At 47.7% G+C, this 11,806-nt stretch overlaps 1 protein-coding gene across 1 annotated transcript; it reads right to left on the reverse strand.

The window, feature by feature from the left end:
- Positions 1-333: 333 nt before the first annotated feature.
- ADPRH (ADP-ribosylarginine hydrolase) lies at positions 334-6,624 on the reverse strand. The gene is made up of 4 exons (XM_054384700.1): positions 6,593-6,624; positions 5,604-5,950; positions 1,526-1,886; positions 334-817 (listed from the first exon to the last, which is right to left on the reverse strand). Exons 2-4 carry the CDS (start codon positions 5,914-5,916, stop codon positions 430-432), a joined length of 1,062 nt encoding a protein of 353 aa, XP_054240675.1. The 5' UTR covers positions 5,917-5,950; positions 6,593-6,624; the 3' UTR covers positions 334-429.
- Between the last annotated feature and the right edge of the window lie 5,182 nt (positions 6,625-11,806).

Here is an 11,806-nt window from a genome sequence, read left to right on the forward strand (position 1 = left end):
TCCCTGAGCCCCTCTAGCAGGCTTTATGGGCAGAACACTAGTCTGGGGTAGCTTGAGTGAGTTTTCTGCCTGTCCTGCTTGCTGGAGCATGGCTAGCAATGCTGGAGCAGGTGCTCCTGTTCCTACTGAGGAGCAGACACTGTGCAGCAAACAGAGGATGGATGGCTCAGGGCCTGGCTGCTCAAAGGACCATTGTGTGCTCCCATCAAACCACCCTGTAACTGCTTCCCCTCCACCCACAAGCCCCAAACTGCTAGCTCCACAGTGGCCTCCCCACTGAAGCCAACACACAGACAACGAGCAGGTGCAGCCCCAGCTTACACTCATGTGCTTTAATACAGGAGCTTTGCAAACAGTTTGAACAATCCTGAGTTAGTGAGGGGCAGCAGGTGGAGTAAGATTGCCGCTGGAAGACCTGGCCAACCCCACCTAGGCAATGTGATACAAGTCCTTGGCCACCTGTTCCAGGCGGTCCCTGTACTCCAGGTGGGCATAGAGAGAGGCATGGACCCCCTGGAAGCCATGCATAGCACCCCACCAGCAGGCTGCAATGGCAGCAGTGGAGTCGCTGTCACCACCATGGAAGAAAGCCCGGTGAGCCAGCTCTTCCCATGAGTCCCCAGCACCCAGGAGTGCATCATAAGCAATCATGGGGGCATCGTGCCCACTACTCCCCCCCCAGCCATCGTAGCTGAGGGAGGTGTAGAATGAGTCTCTCTCTTTCACACCATAATTGAGGGGGAAGGTGGGCAGAGAGACCCCATCCGATATGCCTCTCTCCAACAGGTATTTTTCCCATTGCTCTTCAAAGTAATGCCTGCAAAACAGGAGATGACATGGAGGGGCTGTAAGAAATGTCCATGGCAGAAGCATGTATCTGAGCTCCCTGCAGGCATGCCAGGCACCAGCTGAAAACATGCCATGTCAAAAGCCCCTTGTGATGGTTTGGCAAAATGGCAGGTGTCCACCCATGTTTCAAAAAGACATGACTTACAGTAAAAGGCACAAGAACATGTTTCTCTGCATTAGATTTGCCCTCCCTCTAGTCACATGGGAGAATGCAGTCTAGCACCTGCTCCTGTCGAGCTGCAGAGGATTCAAAGGCTCAGAGCAAGAACTGAGTCATCCTCCCAAGTTCAGAGTATCTCTCTAACCCTGGCTGTGCATGTCCCTGTGCACAAAGCCACACTGAATCTGCTGCCAGATTTGGTTAGGACTTTCAAGCTGAGCTCCCATTTTTTATCAGATCATGAATGCTTGAGATTACAGGTCTAGCTACTTCGTACTGGATCTAAACATGTCACAAATACATGACCCTAACACAATCTGCTTTTTTTTTTTCCCTTCCTTCTTAAATAAGTGGACTTCAGACTTTCTGAATCTATTCAATCCCACAGCAGGCATGTACCACTCTAGCAGTTTACGTAACCTGATTACTGAAGCTTAAGTATAACTGGAGTTTACCCTCTCTTACATGAGGTTTATTTTCATTTTAATAAAACCTGGTGCTGGGAGCTCAACTTACCATTGTGCCATGTTCTCCTCCACGAAGAAGCCAGTGTTCTGCACGTAGGCTTTCGCCCGTGGCAGCACCTCCAGCAGGCCCTTCCCCCAGGCTTGGGGGGGCACGTTGTTCACTGCAAAAGCTGTGAAGAGGGCGGAAGTGAGGGCCCCTAGGTAGCCGGTGGGATGGTGGTGGGTCATACGGCCACTCTCAATACTGACTTGCACAAGGGTGTCCAGCTCCGCGGGGTGGCAGAAACGCAGCCCGATGCTCATGGAGCGCATGGCAGCCCCACAGCCTCCTGCGCGCGGGCTGAACGGGATCCTCCAGCCGTCCGGCCGCCCCGGGTCCAGCTTCAGTGCGTTCTCCTGGCATGTGACACCTAGGCAGGAGCAGCAGAGCCCAAGCAAGAACGAAACAAACATGCATCAGTAGGAGACAGGGTCACATAGCTTGGGAACAGGGAAGACAAGCAAGGTAGTGGGGAAGGAAGTAGTACTCTGCAAAGGGAGTTGAGCTTTCCTTTAAAAACATCAGTCGTCTGCTCACATACATACCCTGCCTTAAACTGCCTGTGCATCCTGCAGACTACCAAGCAGACCTGGTAATTCCTGTTTGTGAAAGTGATTTAAAAGTTTTAAGGGGGTAAGAAACGCTCCACTGCTGATTTATTTACATTGCTTACATTTAATGTTATTTAGTAACTTATCTATGATAAGCCACATATACTATATATATTAGGTATATTATGTACACGTATGTCTAGGTATCTAGATAGAGCGGGGGAGAATTCCTGATCCAAGGTAAGACTATGTACTTCTGCTTTTTGACTTGTTTAGCCTCACCCCACAAGCTCTCCAGGAGTCTTTCCTTGGTGATAGGAAATGGTTTCCAGATCTCCCTTGCTGCAGTTTTGCCAGAAAGCAATGAGTGTAGTATCTCCTTCACCACAACATGGTCTGCAAAGCTGGCTTTAGTCTACTACTCTTCAAGAAACTGAAGAACAACTCTTCTGGTGAGGCCAAACATTTGTCCAGCCCACTACCTCATCTCCAAATATGCAGTAACATGTAACTATATAAAATTAGGCAAGTACAATGTTTCCTCAAGACAACCTGCCTGGCTAACACACCATTCAAGATTATAGATACTTTGTCTCTCTTCCTCAGCTGTCTCCACCCTAAGTCCAGCGTTGCCTTTCTTCTGGTGGGAAGCCATAGCATAACTCCTCCTTGCCCATCACCATCTCTTTCATAATTCTGCTATTTAAACAGAAATTACTGCATCTTCCAGGGCTGCTTTTTCAGAATTTCACTTGTTAGTCTAGCACATTCATAGGATTAAGCCATCTGCACAAACACATCCATATTTCAAAGCCCAGCCAGGTTCCCAAGCCAAGACTAGGAAACATGTTTTGAGAGCTAAGATCAGCTGCTGCCTCACTAGGACAGATAGCTGATAAACTTGCAGGCACTCTGTTAGTCTGAAAGTCAAACTAGAATAGAGTAGAGTAGAGGTAAAGTAGGAATAGAATAGAATAGAATAGAATAGAATAGAATAGAATAGAATAGAATAGAATAGAATAGAATAGAATAGAATAGAATAGAATAGAATAGAATAGAATAGAATAGAATAGAATAGAATAGAATAGAATAGAATAGAATAGAATAGAAGTAGAATAGAACAGAGTAGAATAGAACAGAGTAGAATAGAACAGAGTAGAATAGAAGTGAAGTGAAGTGAGTGAAGTATCAAGGAACAAGCCTGGTCACATAACTTCACCTAACTCTACAATTCTGTTACCTTTTCTGCAATTTGACTGCCATGATCTGGGACTTTGCTAATCACAGCTGTGTGCTGCACTAAGTAGTCTGCAGAGCTTTTCACTTCTGCACTTTCATGTGTACACTTGGCAGCAACATCTGGTATACAGCAGACTATTTTACCTGCATATGGCATCTACAGCACCCTAGTAACTTTCTGTAATGGTTTCAATCAGAATAAAATGGGTCAAACTGAACCAGTATGTTAACCTGGCTATTGTCCCAACACAGAAATAAGGGAAAAGTAACACACAAAAACTTGGGACTTGGAAAAAAAAAAGTGAGGTAAGAATAGAGTTTACTGAGTGAAATCAGATAAACATAGTACAAAATGCATAATTACCTTAGCCTGTTTGCAGAAAAAGCATGGCACAAAGCAGCAGCAAGCAGAACCAAGCTAGCCAAAAGCCCAAGCCAGAAAGCTACTCCCCCATCCCTCCTTGTTCCACCGCCATCCCAGTGGAAAAGACCAACACCCAAGAACCCAGAATCCAGAAGCAACAGCTGGAACAGGAAGCTTCCCACAGTGCAATCTGAACTTCAAGCCCTGTAACACTTTGCTTCAGTTAGCATTTTGATTTTTTTGAAGCTGGCATGACTGCAGCATGGTATGAATAACAGCAGCAGATTCAACTCAATCCATATCCAAGCACAGCTTTCAGATTGGCTTCTGGATGTACCCTAAAATAAATAATGACTGGGTGCTGTCAGTAATAAGGTCACATGTTGGTCTAAGTGCCCTTACCTGTTGTTTTCCAACAGTGTTTTTACATTACAGGCTTACTAAATCAGCACAGGATACAGCCCTCTGTACAGTGGGAATGGGTAGACCAACTCCCTGTGAATGGTTGTCTCAACCTGAAAAGGCAGGTTGGTCCTGTGGCTGTCAGGCTACTTGCCCCACAAACCTTTCAACCAAAATCAACCTTGAGAACAGAAGCAGCCTGTGCACCCATCAGGAAAAACAGGCTGCTGATCAGTATAGCCCATGATGTCAGGCCACTTCGGCTCTTGTGAATTCCACAGCGTGACCCAAGCACTAACCAGATCTGCTGTTTCACCAGCCTCCATCTGTGCCTGCTGTGCTGGCACATCAGCCTCTTGTGTAACACCACAGTCACACCCTGCCTATGGATGAGATCTGCTGGTTTTACAGCGCCACGCAGCCTGGATCAGTTCAAGTGTTCCTTATACCTCCTTCTTCCCAGTGACTTACAGAAAGAAAATTATGGGGCTGTGATTCTCTGATGAGAGAATCAGTAAGCAGAGTGTTTGGTGTGGGTAACACTGGGCTCTGTTGGGACTGATCACCATCGACCTCTAACTGAACTGTCTGGGAGTTTTTTTCTGTGAACACACAGGAACATGTTCAGGCTGCTGAATATGCTTTTCGTGTAGATTAATTCAGTGCCCACTACTCTGTATTGAAATCGTTAAGAGGGATATCAGTCTAATTTCCAACATTATGATGATTAACAAGAAATTGAGGCATTTTTTTCAAAACTCTGACTACATGAAGTATTGCACTTATGACATAAAACAGAACATTAGAAAGAACCTGTCAAACAAAGACAGGTTTTCAAAAAGCTGTGTCAACCACTCTATTCATGTGTTGCTGGTAAAACAGACCTTCTGCCAGGAAGACAAGGGGAAAGGCAGAGAGCAAAGGGATTAGCATAGTTTTAAATTAAAACCTGCATAACAAAAGCAAAACAACTTCTGTAATCTTTCTGAAACTGAGAAAAAGACATTTCTTCAGCACGTGTGTGGGCAGGTTGAGACCAGGCAACTCAGTCCTTGAAAGAGAGATTGTCCTTGCATTAGCTGCAGTCAAAAGAAAATGGGGAAGATTACGAGGCTTAAACTATGAGGAAGGAACTTGTTATTTTGCAATAACGATTTACTTGCAGCTTTAAATATGTGGATATTGATTTAGATGACTAATGGTAACTCACAAATGGAAAAAAAAAAGTGCAAAATCAGCAGACAGTTAAAACTCTTGTGATTTACAACGTATTACAAATATTATCCTCATACTTTTAAACAGGTAAAATATTAAAATATTTGAAAGCAGATTTAGGAAGACTAAGCTGGAATCATATTGTCAGGTCTTTCTTTCTAAAACAGGTTTAAAAAAAAGCAGCTGCTGTAGAATTTTTTGTATCAGGAAAATGTTTTGGAAATCCAGCAAATCCTGGTTAGGAATCTTTTGTACTAACAATGAGAAACTAAAAGTAACCTTTAGCCCTGCCCAGACAGTATAACAGAGGGGTTACCTGGAGCTCTGCCGTTCATGTCATTCATACACTCCTTGTAGTTCTTTGCAATCAGCGAATAGAGATTTGCTAAACTTGGGTTTTTTCCAGCAGCTACCAGGGCTTCGGCTGTAGCCAAGTGCATTACTGTATCATCGCTGACTTTCCAACCTTGAATGCTGAAGTTGCCAAGTCCCCCCATTTCTGCCAGCTCCTTGTGGATGGCTGTGCCACTCTGCAGGAACTCCCATTGCCCATTGTAATAGCCCAGTGTGTCGCCAACTGCACTCAGCACCATTGATGCCACGTAGTTTTCCATCACTTTAGGACACATTTTTTGCCCCAGGACTGCTTCAATGCGGAAAACACTATGGAAGAAAGAAAGAAAGGAAAAAAAAAAAGACAGAGAAATTGAAAGTTAAGCCTTTCACCAGATCAGTACAAGCCTGTACTGCTCCAGTAGGCTGGATACCCAGCCTAGCACTTGCTTCTTCCTCAAAGGATGTATTCCTTCAAAGCACATGCTGCCTCATGGACCTCCAGCCATGTGCACCCACTGGCGTGTGACAGCTCCCGGGCAGCCTACCCGAGGGGCTGCCGGCATGTCTACACAGCAGAAGCCCAGGACGACGCTGTGTGTTGCAGCCAGTCAGAGACCAAAAAGCAAGAGCAGGACCGCAGAAACGTGTGCAGGTGATGTGACCACACACGTGTACGGCTCTGGTTCGCGTGAAGCCGAGGATTAGACCAGCTGAGGCTGAGCTCCTGAGCGATGCCTGCCTTGCTCCACGGCCGGCTACCGGAGCAGGCGAGCATACAGGCTGAGTTGGCTACCCGGGCAGGTACTTTCAACGATATCCCCCGACAAAAACCACACTCCAAGCTGTGCGCCTCACGGCGCGACTCTTTTAGCTTGGGAGAAGCGAAGGACGTCGGGGCCAGCCGAGGCCTACCCGGGGATCTGCACCACGAGGTGCGGCGAACTTTCCCCGGCCTCCGCTGGTACTTACACTGACAGCCCTGCGTACACTGACAGCCCTGCGAGCAGGAACCTGCCCCAGCCCGGGCGCGGCAAGCGGCTCCCCGAGGCCATCCGGTGTGACCGGCAGCCCGCAGGCCCCGGCGTCCGCTGCCGGCCGGAGGCGCCTCCGCCCGGTCCGCCCCCGCCTCCCGGGGTGGTGCGACAGGCCGAGTGGCGGCCGAGGCCCCTCCCTGCCTGACAGCCGCTGCGCCTAGGGGTGTCGCTCTCCGGCGCATCTCCCAGGGGGCCCCAGCTCTGCCGCGCCCTCTACCTTCCAGTCAGGGCACGCTGTGCCCAGCGCTGGCGGAGGCCGTGGTCCCCGGGGCACGCAAACAGGAGCTGAGGAGGGCGTTTGTTGGGTTTTTCGTTTTCGGGACTGTATCTCTCTTGGTGTTCTCAGAGGCACAACAGTCAACTCGGAAATAAAGCTGCCACATGGAAGTTCAGTCACCACATGGAAATAAATGCTTTACTTTTTGAATAGTAAAAAGTTAAAGAGATTTTCCTTGTTTTTAGTGTGTGTGTTTCTTAGTGCTGTGCTGGCACTGGTGAAGCCAGATCTCAAATACTGTGTTAGGGTTTGGGCCCTCACTTCACGAAAGAGGCTGAGCTGCTGGAGTGCATCAGAGAAGGACAACGAAGCAGGTGAAGAGTCTACAAGTCTTACCAGGAGCTGCTGAAGGAGCTGGGATTGTTTAACCTGGGGAAAAGGGGGCTGAGGGGGGAGGTGGTGTTGCTTTCTACAAATACCTGAAAGGAAGTTGTAGCAAAGTGGGTATTACTCTCTTCTCCCAAATAACAAGTGATAAGACAAGAGGAAGCCCCCTTCCTGGCTCAGCCCCTGCCAAAAGAGCTGCCTCCAGGGTAGGAGGAGGGTAGGAGGCCCCACTCAATGTCTGTGCTCTGAGGAGACCCTGGGGAGGCTTTCTTCAGCCTTATTTTTTCTTTCCCCTACTATTTCAGCATTAATTCACTGCAGCCTGAGCACAGCCTCCAGCCTTTACCATGAGCCTTTGCCTGTGTGCTCTCCCTGTGCCTTGGTGTTTTGGGGCAGTATTTTCCCCATTGCCCACAATGTGGCCAGAATCAACCCCATGGTGATGTCAGCATCTTCCAAAACAGGGCTAGTCTTTACTGTGTCTAGTGGTGCTGCTTTGTGTTGTATCTCAAGGCACTTGGTGATCCTATTGCTTTGCTTTATCATTTACTTTTAATCATGGTAGTGGTTAGGCAGATGAGGGCATCTAGTGAATGGGTGAGGAAGGGGCAGAACCAGGAAGCAGGAACAAGAAACAGGATTGAGCATGGCTAGGACTGCATTTTGTGGAGGCCAAACCTTTTTACCAACCACCAGTCTCTTGACATGACACATGCCAGGTCTTCAAAGTCCCAGTTCACCTCAGAAGTACCAGCACCTCTTACATGAAGGAAAAAAAATACACACACACACTCCCCCCGGTGCCTATGGGAGAAACCAGTGGTAGTTTTTAAGCTGCAGCTTTGGGGGTTTTCAGGGCCATCAAGAATACAGCATTGGGTCATAGCAGAGTCCCTGGGGAATTTGGGGGTGAGAGCTGCAGGTTGGAGTGGGGTCCTGGGGGATCTCAGGTAGCTGAGACTGCAGGGCTGCACGGGACAGTCTGCCCCAGCGGTTGTGTTGGTTCAGTATGCTGTGCCTATTCAGATATCTGCTGCTCCTCTGTACCCCACTGCAAATGTGGAGTTTGAGAAGCATCTAGCAGAGAAAACAGTAACAGAAAAGGAAGTGGGGAAAGAAGCTGCTGAGTCTCAGCAGTGCCAGTGGTGCCTGATGACCTTTGCTTTTCTGCTTCTTTCTGGTTTATAGAGAACAACCCTGAATTTGCTTGGTCTGGGTGCAGGGCTTACAAGCAAAGCAGGGGTTTTGTCCCCTCAGATTTGGGCCCATGAGAGGGAAAACTCCTCCTGCTTTTCACTGGTTATCTGTGAGGAATGGCTTGTGCTGCAGCCTGAAGGGCAAAGGAGCAGAGAAGAAAGTTGCAGGGTTCCCCAAACGGACAGGAGGATGAGAAAATACTTTTGCAGCAGCATGAAACGTCTGTGACACTGACCTCTTTGGATCTGGTCATTTCTTCCTGCTTCCTGAGTTCTTTCAGTTTCCTAAAAACTGAAACCAAGATTCACAATGCAGTTAAGTGGCATCTGAGATACATCACAGAAAAGCATTGAGGGCTCCTTGCTAACCGCCAGCGGATGATGAGCTAGCAGAAGGAACCATCAGAAGGATTCTGCAGATTTGGCATAAGGATAGCAGCAATCTTCAGGCTTGAATGCGTGCTTTGATCCCGAAGGGATTTCCTTGTGGAAGTCCCACAGAATGCCCACAAGGTGGGTGAGGAGCGTGCTCTCTGTCAGAAAGCACCTCCAGCTCTGAGACAGTGCAAGGCAGTATTGCCCTGTGCTTATAGCACTGGGAGGCAGGCATGACAGGTCCCCATTTGCAAGGATGGCCTTCTAGTGCTGAGCCATGCAAAATGTTAAATATTCACCATGTGGTACCTTTTTTGGAGTTTTTGTTGTGGTTTGTTTGTTGTTTTTTTGTTTTTTGTTTTTTTTTTTAAGAAAATGTGGGCTGTGGTGGATCAAAGGCCAGATTATGCTTTCTGGAAAGTACCACCCTGGAGCAACTCAACAATGTGTGCCTGCCATGTGTTGGACACTGTGGTTAGCACTCACTTAAACTAAGAATTTTCCTCCATATTCATCTGGGAAAAAACAGGGTAATTCTTTCTGACTGAAAAAAAATCTGCCTTTCTAGATGAGCCCAGGGTTGAAGACTCCTGTTCGGAGGGAGTGTGTAGCGTAGCATTGCAATGCTTCAGCTACGTACTGGTTTAGACCCCGTGGGATACTTCCTGAGATCTATCAGAGACCTTCAGGCCAAGAGCTGTAAGAAGGTGAATGTTAGAAATGCATACTGCAGCCTCTTGATGCAGGGGATGCTGTCCCCCCACAACATCCTGCTCACCAAGTTGGAGAGATACGGATTTGATGGGTGGACTGTTCAGTGGGTAAGGAATTGGATGGATGGTCACATCCAGAGGGTGGTGGTCAATGGCTTGAAGTCCAGATGGAGAACAGTGACAAGTGGTGTCCCTCAGGGGTCACACTGGGGCTGTACTGTTTAATATTTTTATCAGTGATATAGACAGTGGGATTGAGTGCACCATCAGCAAGTTTGCAGATGACACCAAACTGAGTGGTATTGTCGATACACCAGAGGGATGAGATGTCATCCAGAGGATCCTGGACAAGATGGAGAGGTGGGCCCAGGTGAACCCCATGAGGTTTAATAAGAGCAAGTGCAGTGTTCTGCATCTGGGCTGGAACAATCCTCACTATCAATACAGACTGGGGGATGAGGTGATAGAAAGCAGCCCTGTAGAAAAGGATTTGATGAGAAATGGATGAGAAGCTGGACATGAGCAGGCAGTGTGCACTTGCAGCCCAGAAGGCAAATCACATCCTGGGCTGCACCAAAAGATGTGTTGCCAGCAGATCCAGAGAGGTGATTCTGCCAATTTACTCTGCTCTGGTGAGACCTCACCTGGAATACTGTGTCCAGGTCTGGGGCCCTCAATATAGGAAGGACATGGACCTGATGGAGCAGGTCCAGAGGAGGGCCACAAAATGACAGGGTGTTGGAGCACCTCTGCTATGAAGACAGGCTGAGGGAGCTGGGGTTGCTTAGCCTGGAGAAGAGAAGGCTCCAGGGAGACCTAATAGCAGCCTTCTAGTAATTGAAAGGGGCCTAAAAGAAGGATGGAGAGAGACTGTTTACAAAGGCCTGTGGTAACAGGACAAGGGGCAATGGCTTTAAGCTGAAGAAGAGCAGATTTAGATTGGATGTTAGGAACAAGTTCTTTACTATGAGGGTGGTGGAACACTGGATCAGGTTGCCCAGGGAGATGGTTGGGGCCCCATCCCTGAAGATATTCAAGGAAGGACTCAACAGGGCTCTGGGCAGCCTGATCTAGTTGAGGATGCCCCTGCTTACTCAGATGGGGTTAGACTAGATGACCTTTGGAGGTCCCTTCCAACCCAGACCATTCTATGATTCTGTAATTCTATGATTCTTAAACACAGTGTCCCTGTTCTAGATCATACAGCTGTCCTTAAAATGAGACTGCAAGGGAACATCTGAAATTCTCTTTTTTCACCTCTTCTATCATCTTCTTTTTGCCCCCTATGTTCAAAAGTGGCTTTACACAGGATCTTCCGGGGCCTACAACTCCTGTTCATTTTGGACCAATGCTAACTTTTTAACAGTCTCTCATTCTTTTAATAGCACTTATTTCTCTGTAACGACAGCAGGCTTTTTTTTTTGAGTGGGAAATATTTCTGGGCTTACCCTAATTCTCAGTCCCCAGGTACACGTCTGTCACTAGCCAGTAAATAACAATATGTTATAACAGGGGCAACAAATGCCACATGAGGTCCGCTCAGGACCTGGCCAGCTTACTACAAGGAGCCTGGGCAGGAACTGCTGATGAGGCAGCAGACATGGCCCTGCATACTCATGCAAGAGAAATGCATGCAATCGCAGGATGCTCAGGATTGCTTCACTCACTCTGGTTGAATGTTTGCAGCAGATGATGGGCACCCAGTGGCACCTTTGCACTTCTTCACCCTAGTCATCGCTAGACCTTGCTTTCTCCATTTAACCCTGGTAGAGTGGTGACCCTCCCTTGTTGCCTGACTTGTCATGGTGATGACGGGGGGTGTGGGGGACTCACCTCCCTCCATCCTGACCAGAGCCTTGTCTGAAAAGACAGCCTGGGCCCAAGGCAAAGGCAGTTGAGGAGATGCTTTTGCCTAGACGTGGGATCGTATGAGGAATAGCATGAAGGGCTTGGCTGAAGCAAGTTTTGGAGATGGCAGTAGAAGATGTGCCTGTCATCAACTTGGTTCTAGGGCATACTTGTGATGGTTTGAAAGGACTTCGGCCTCTTATTCAAGAGATCAGACTTAATTACAAAAATATCTTCCTCTTCCTTTCCAGGCTTGCTTCCTTCCACTAACTGTCTGAGAATGGGTCTGGCTCTCTCAGTGCAAAAGAGAAACAGTGGAAAATTAGTGTGATCTGTACACGGTGACATCTGCCAGTCTCCTCAGGATGCTTTCAAAAGCCCTGTAACACAAATGTAAAAGAAAATTTTAAAAA

The sequence above is a fragment of the Indicator indicator genome, chromosome 1 (assembly GCF_027791375.1).
Source record: "Indicator indicator isolate 239-I01 chromosome 1, UM_Iind_1.1, whole genome shotgun sequence".
NCBI lineage: Eukaryota > Metazoa > Chordata > Aves > Piciformes > Indicatoridae > Indicator > Indicator indicator.

What these genes read in the sequence shown, in the direction of transcription:
- ADPRH (XM_054384700.1), bottom strand. Translation starts at nt 5,916, where the DNA reads ATGTGTCCTAAAGTGATGGAAAACTACGTGGCATCAATGGTGCTGAGT. An exon ending in CATGAACGGCAGAGCTCCAG is followed by an intron (nt 1,887 to 5,603) that starts GTAACCCCTCTG and finishes GCTCCTGCCTAG; the next exon opens with GTGTCACATGCCAGGAGAAC. An exon ending in GAGGAGAACATGGCACAATG is followed by an intron (nt 818 to 1,525) that starts GTAAGTTGAGCT and finishes CCTGTTTTGCAG; the next exon opens with GCATTACTTTGAAGAGCAAT.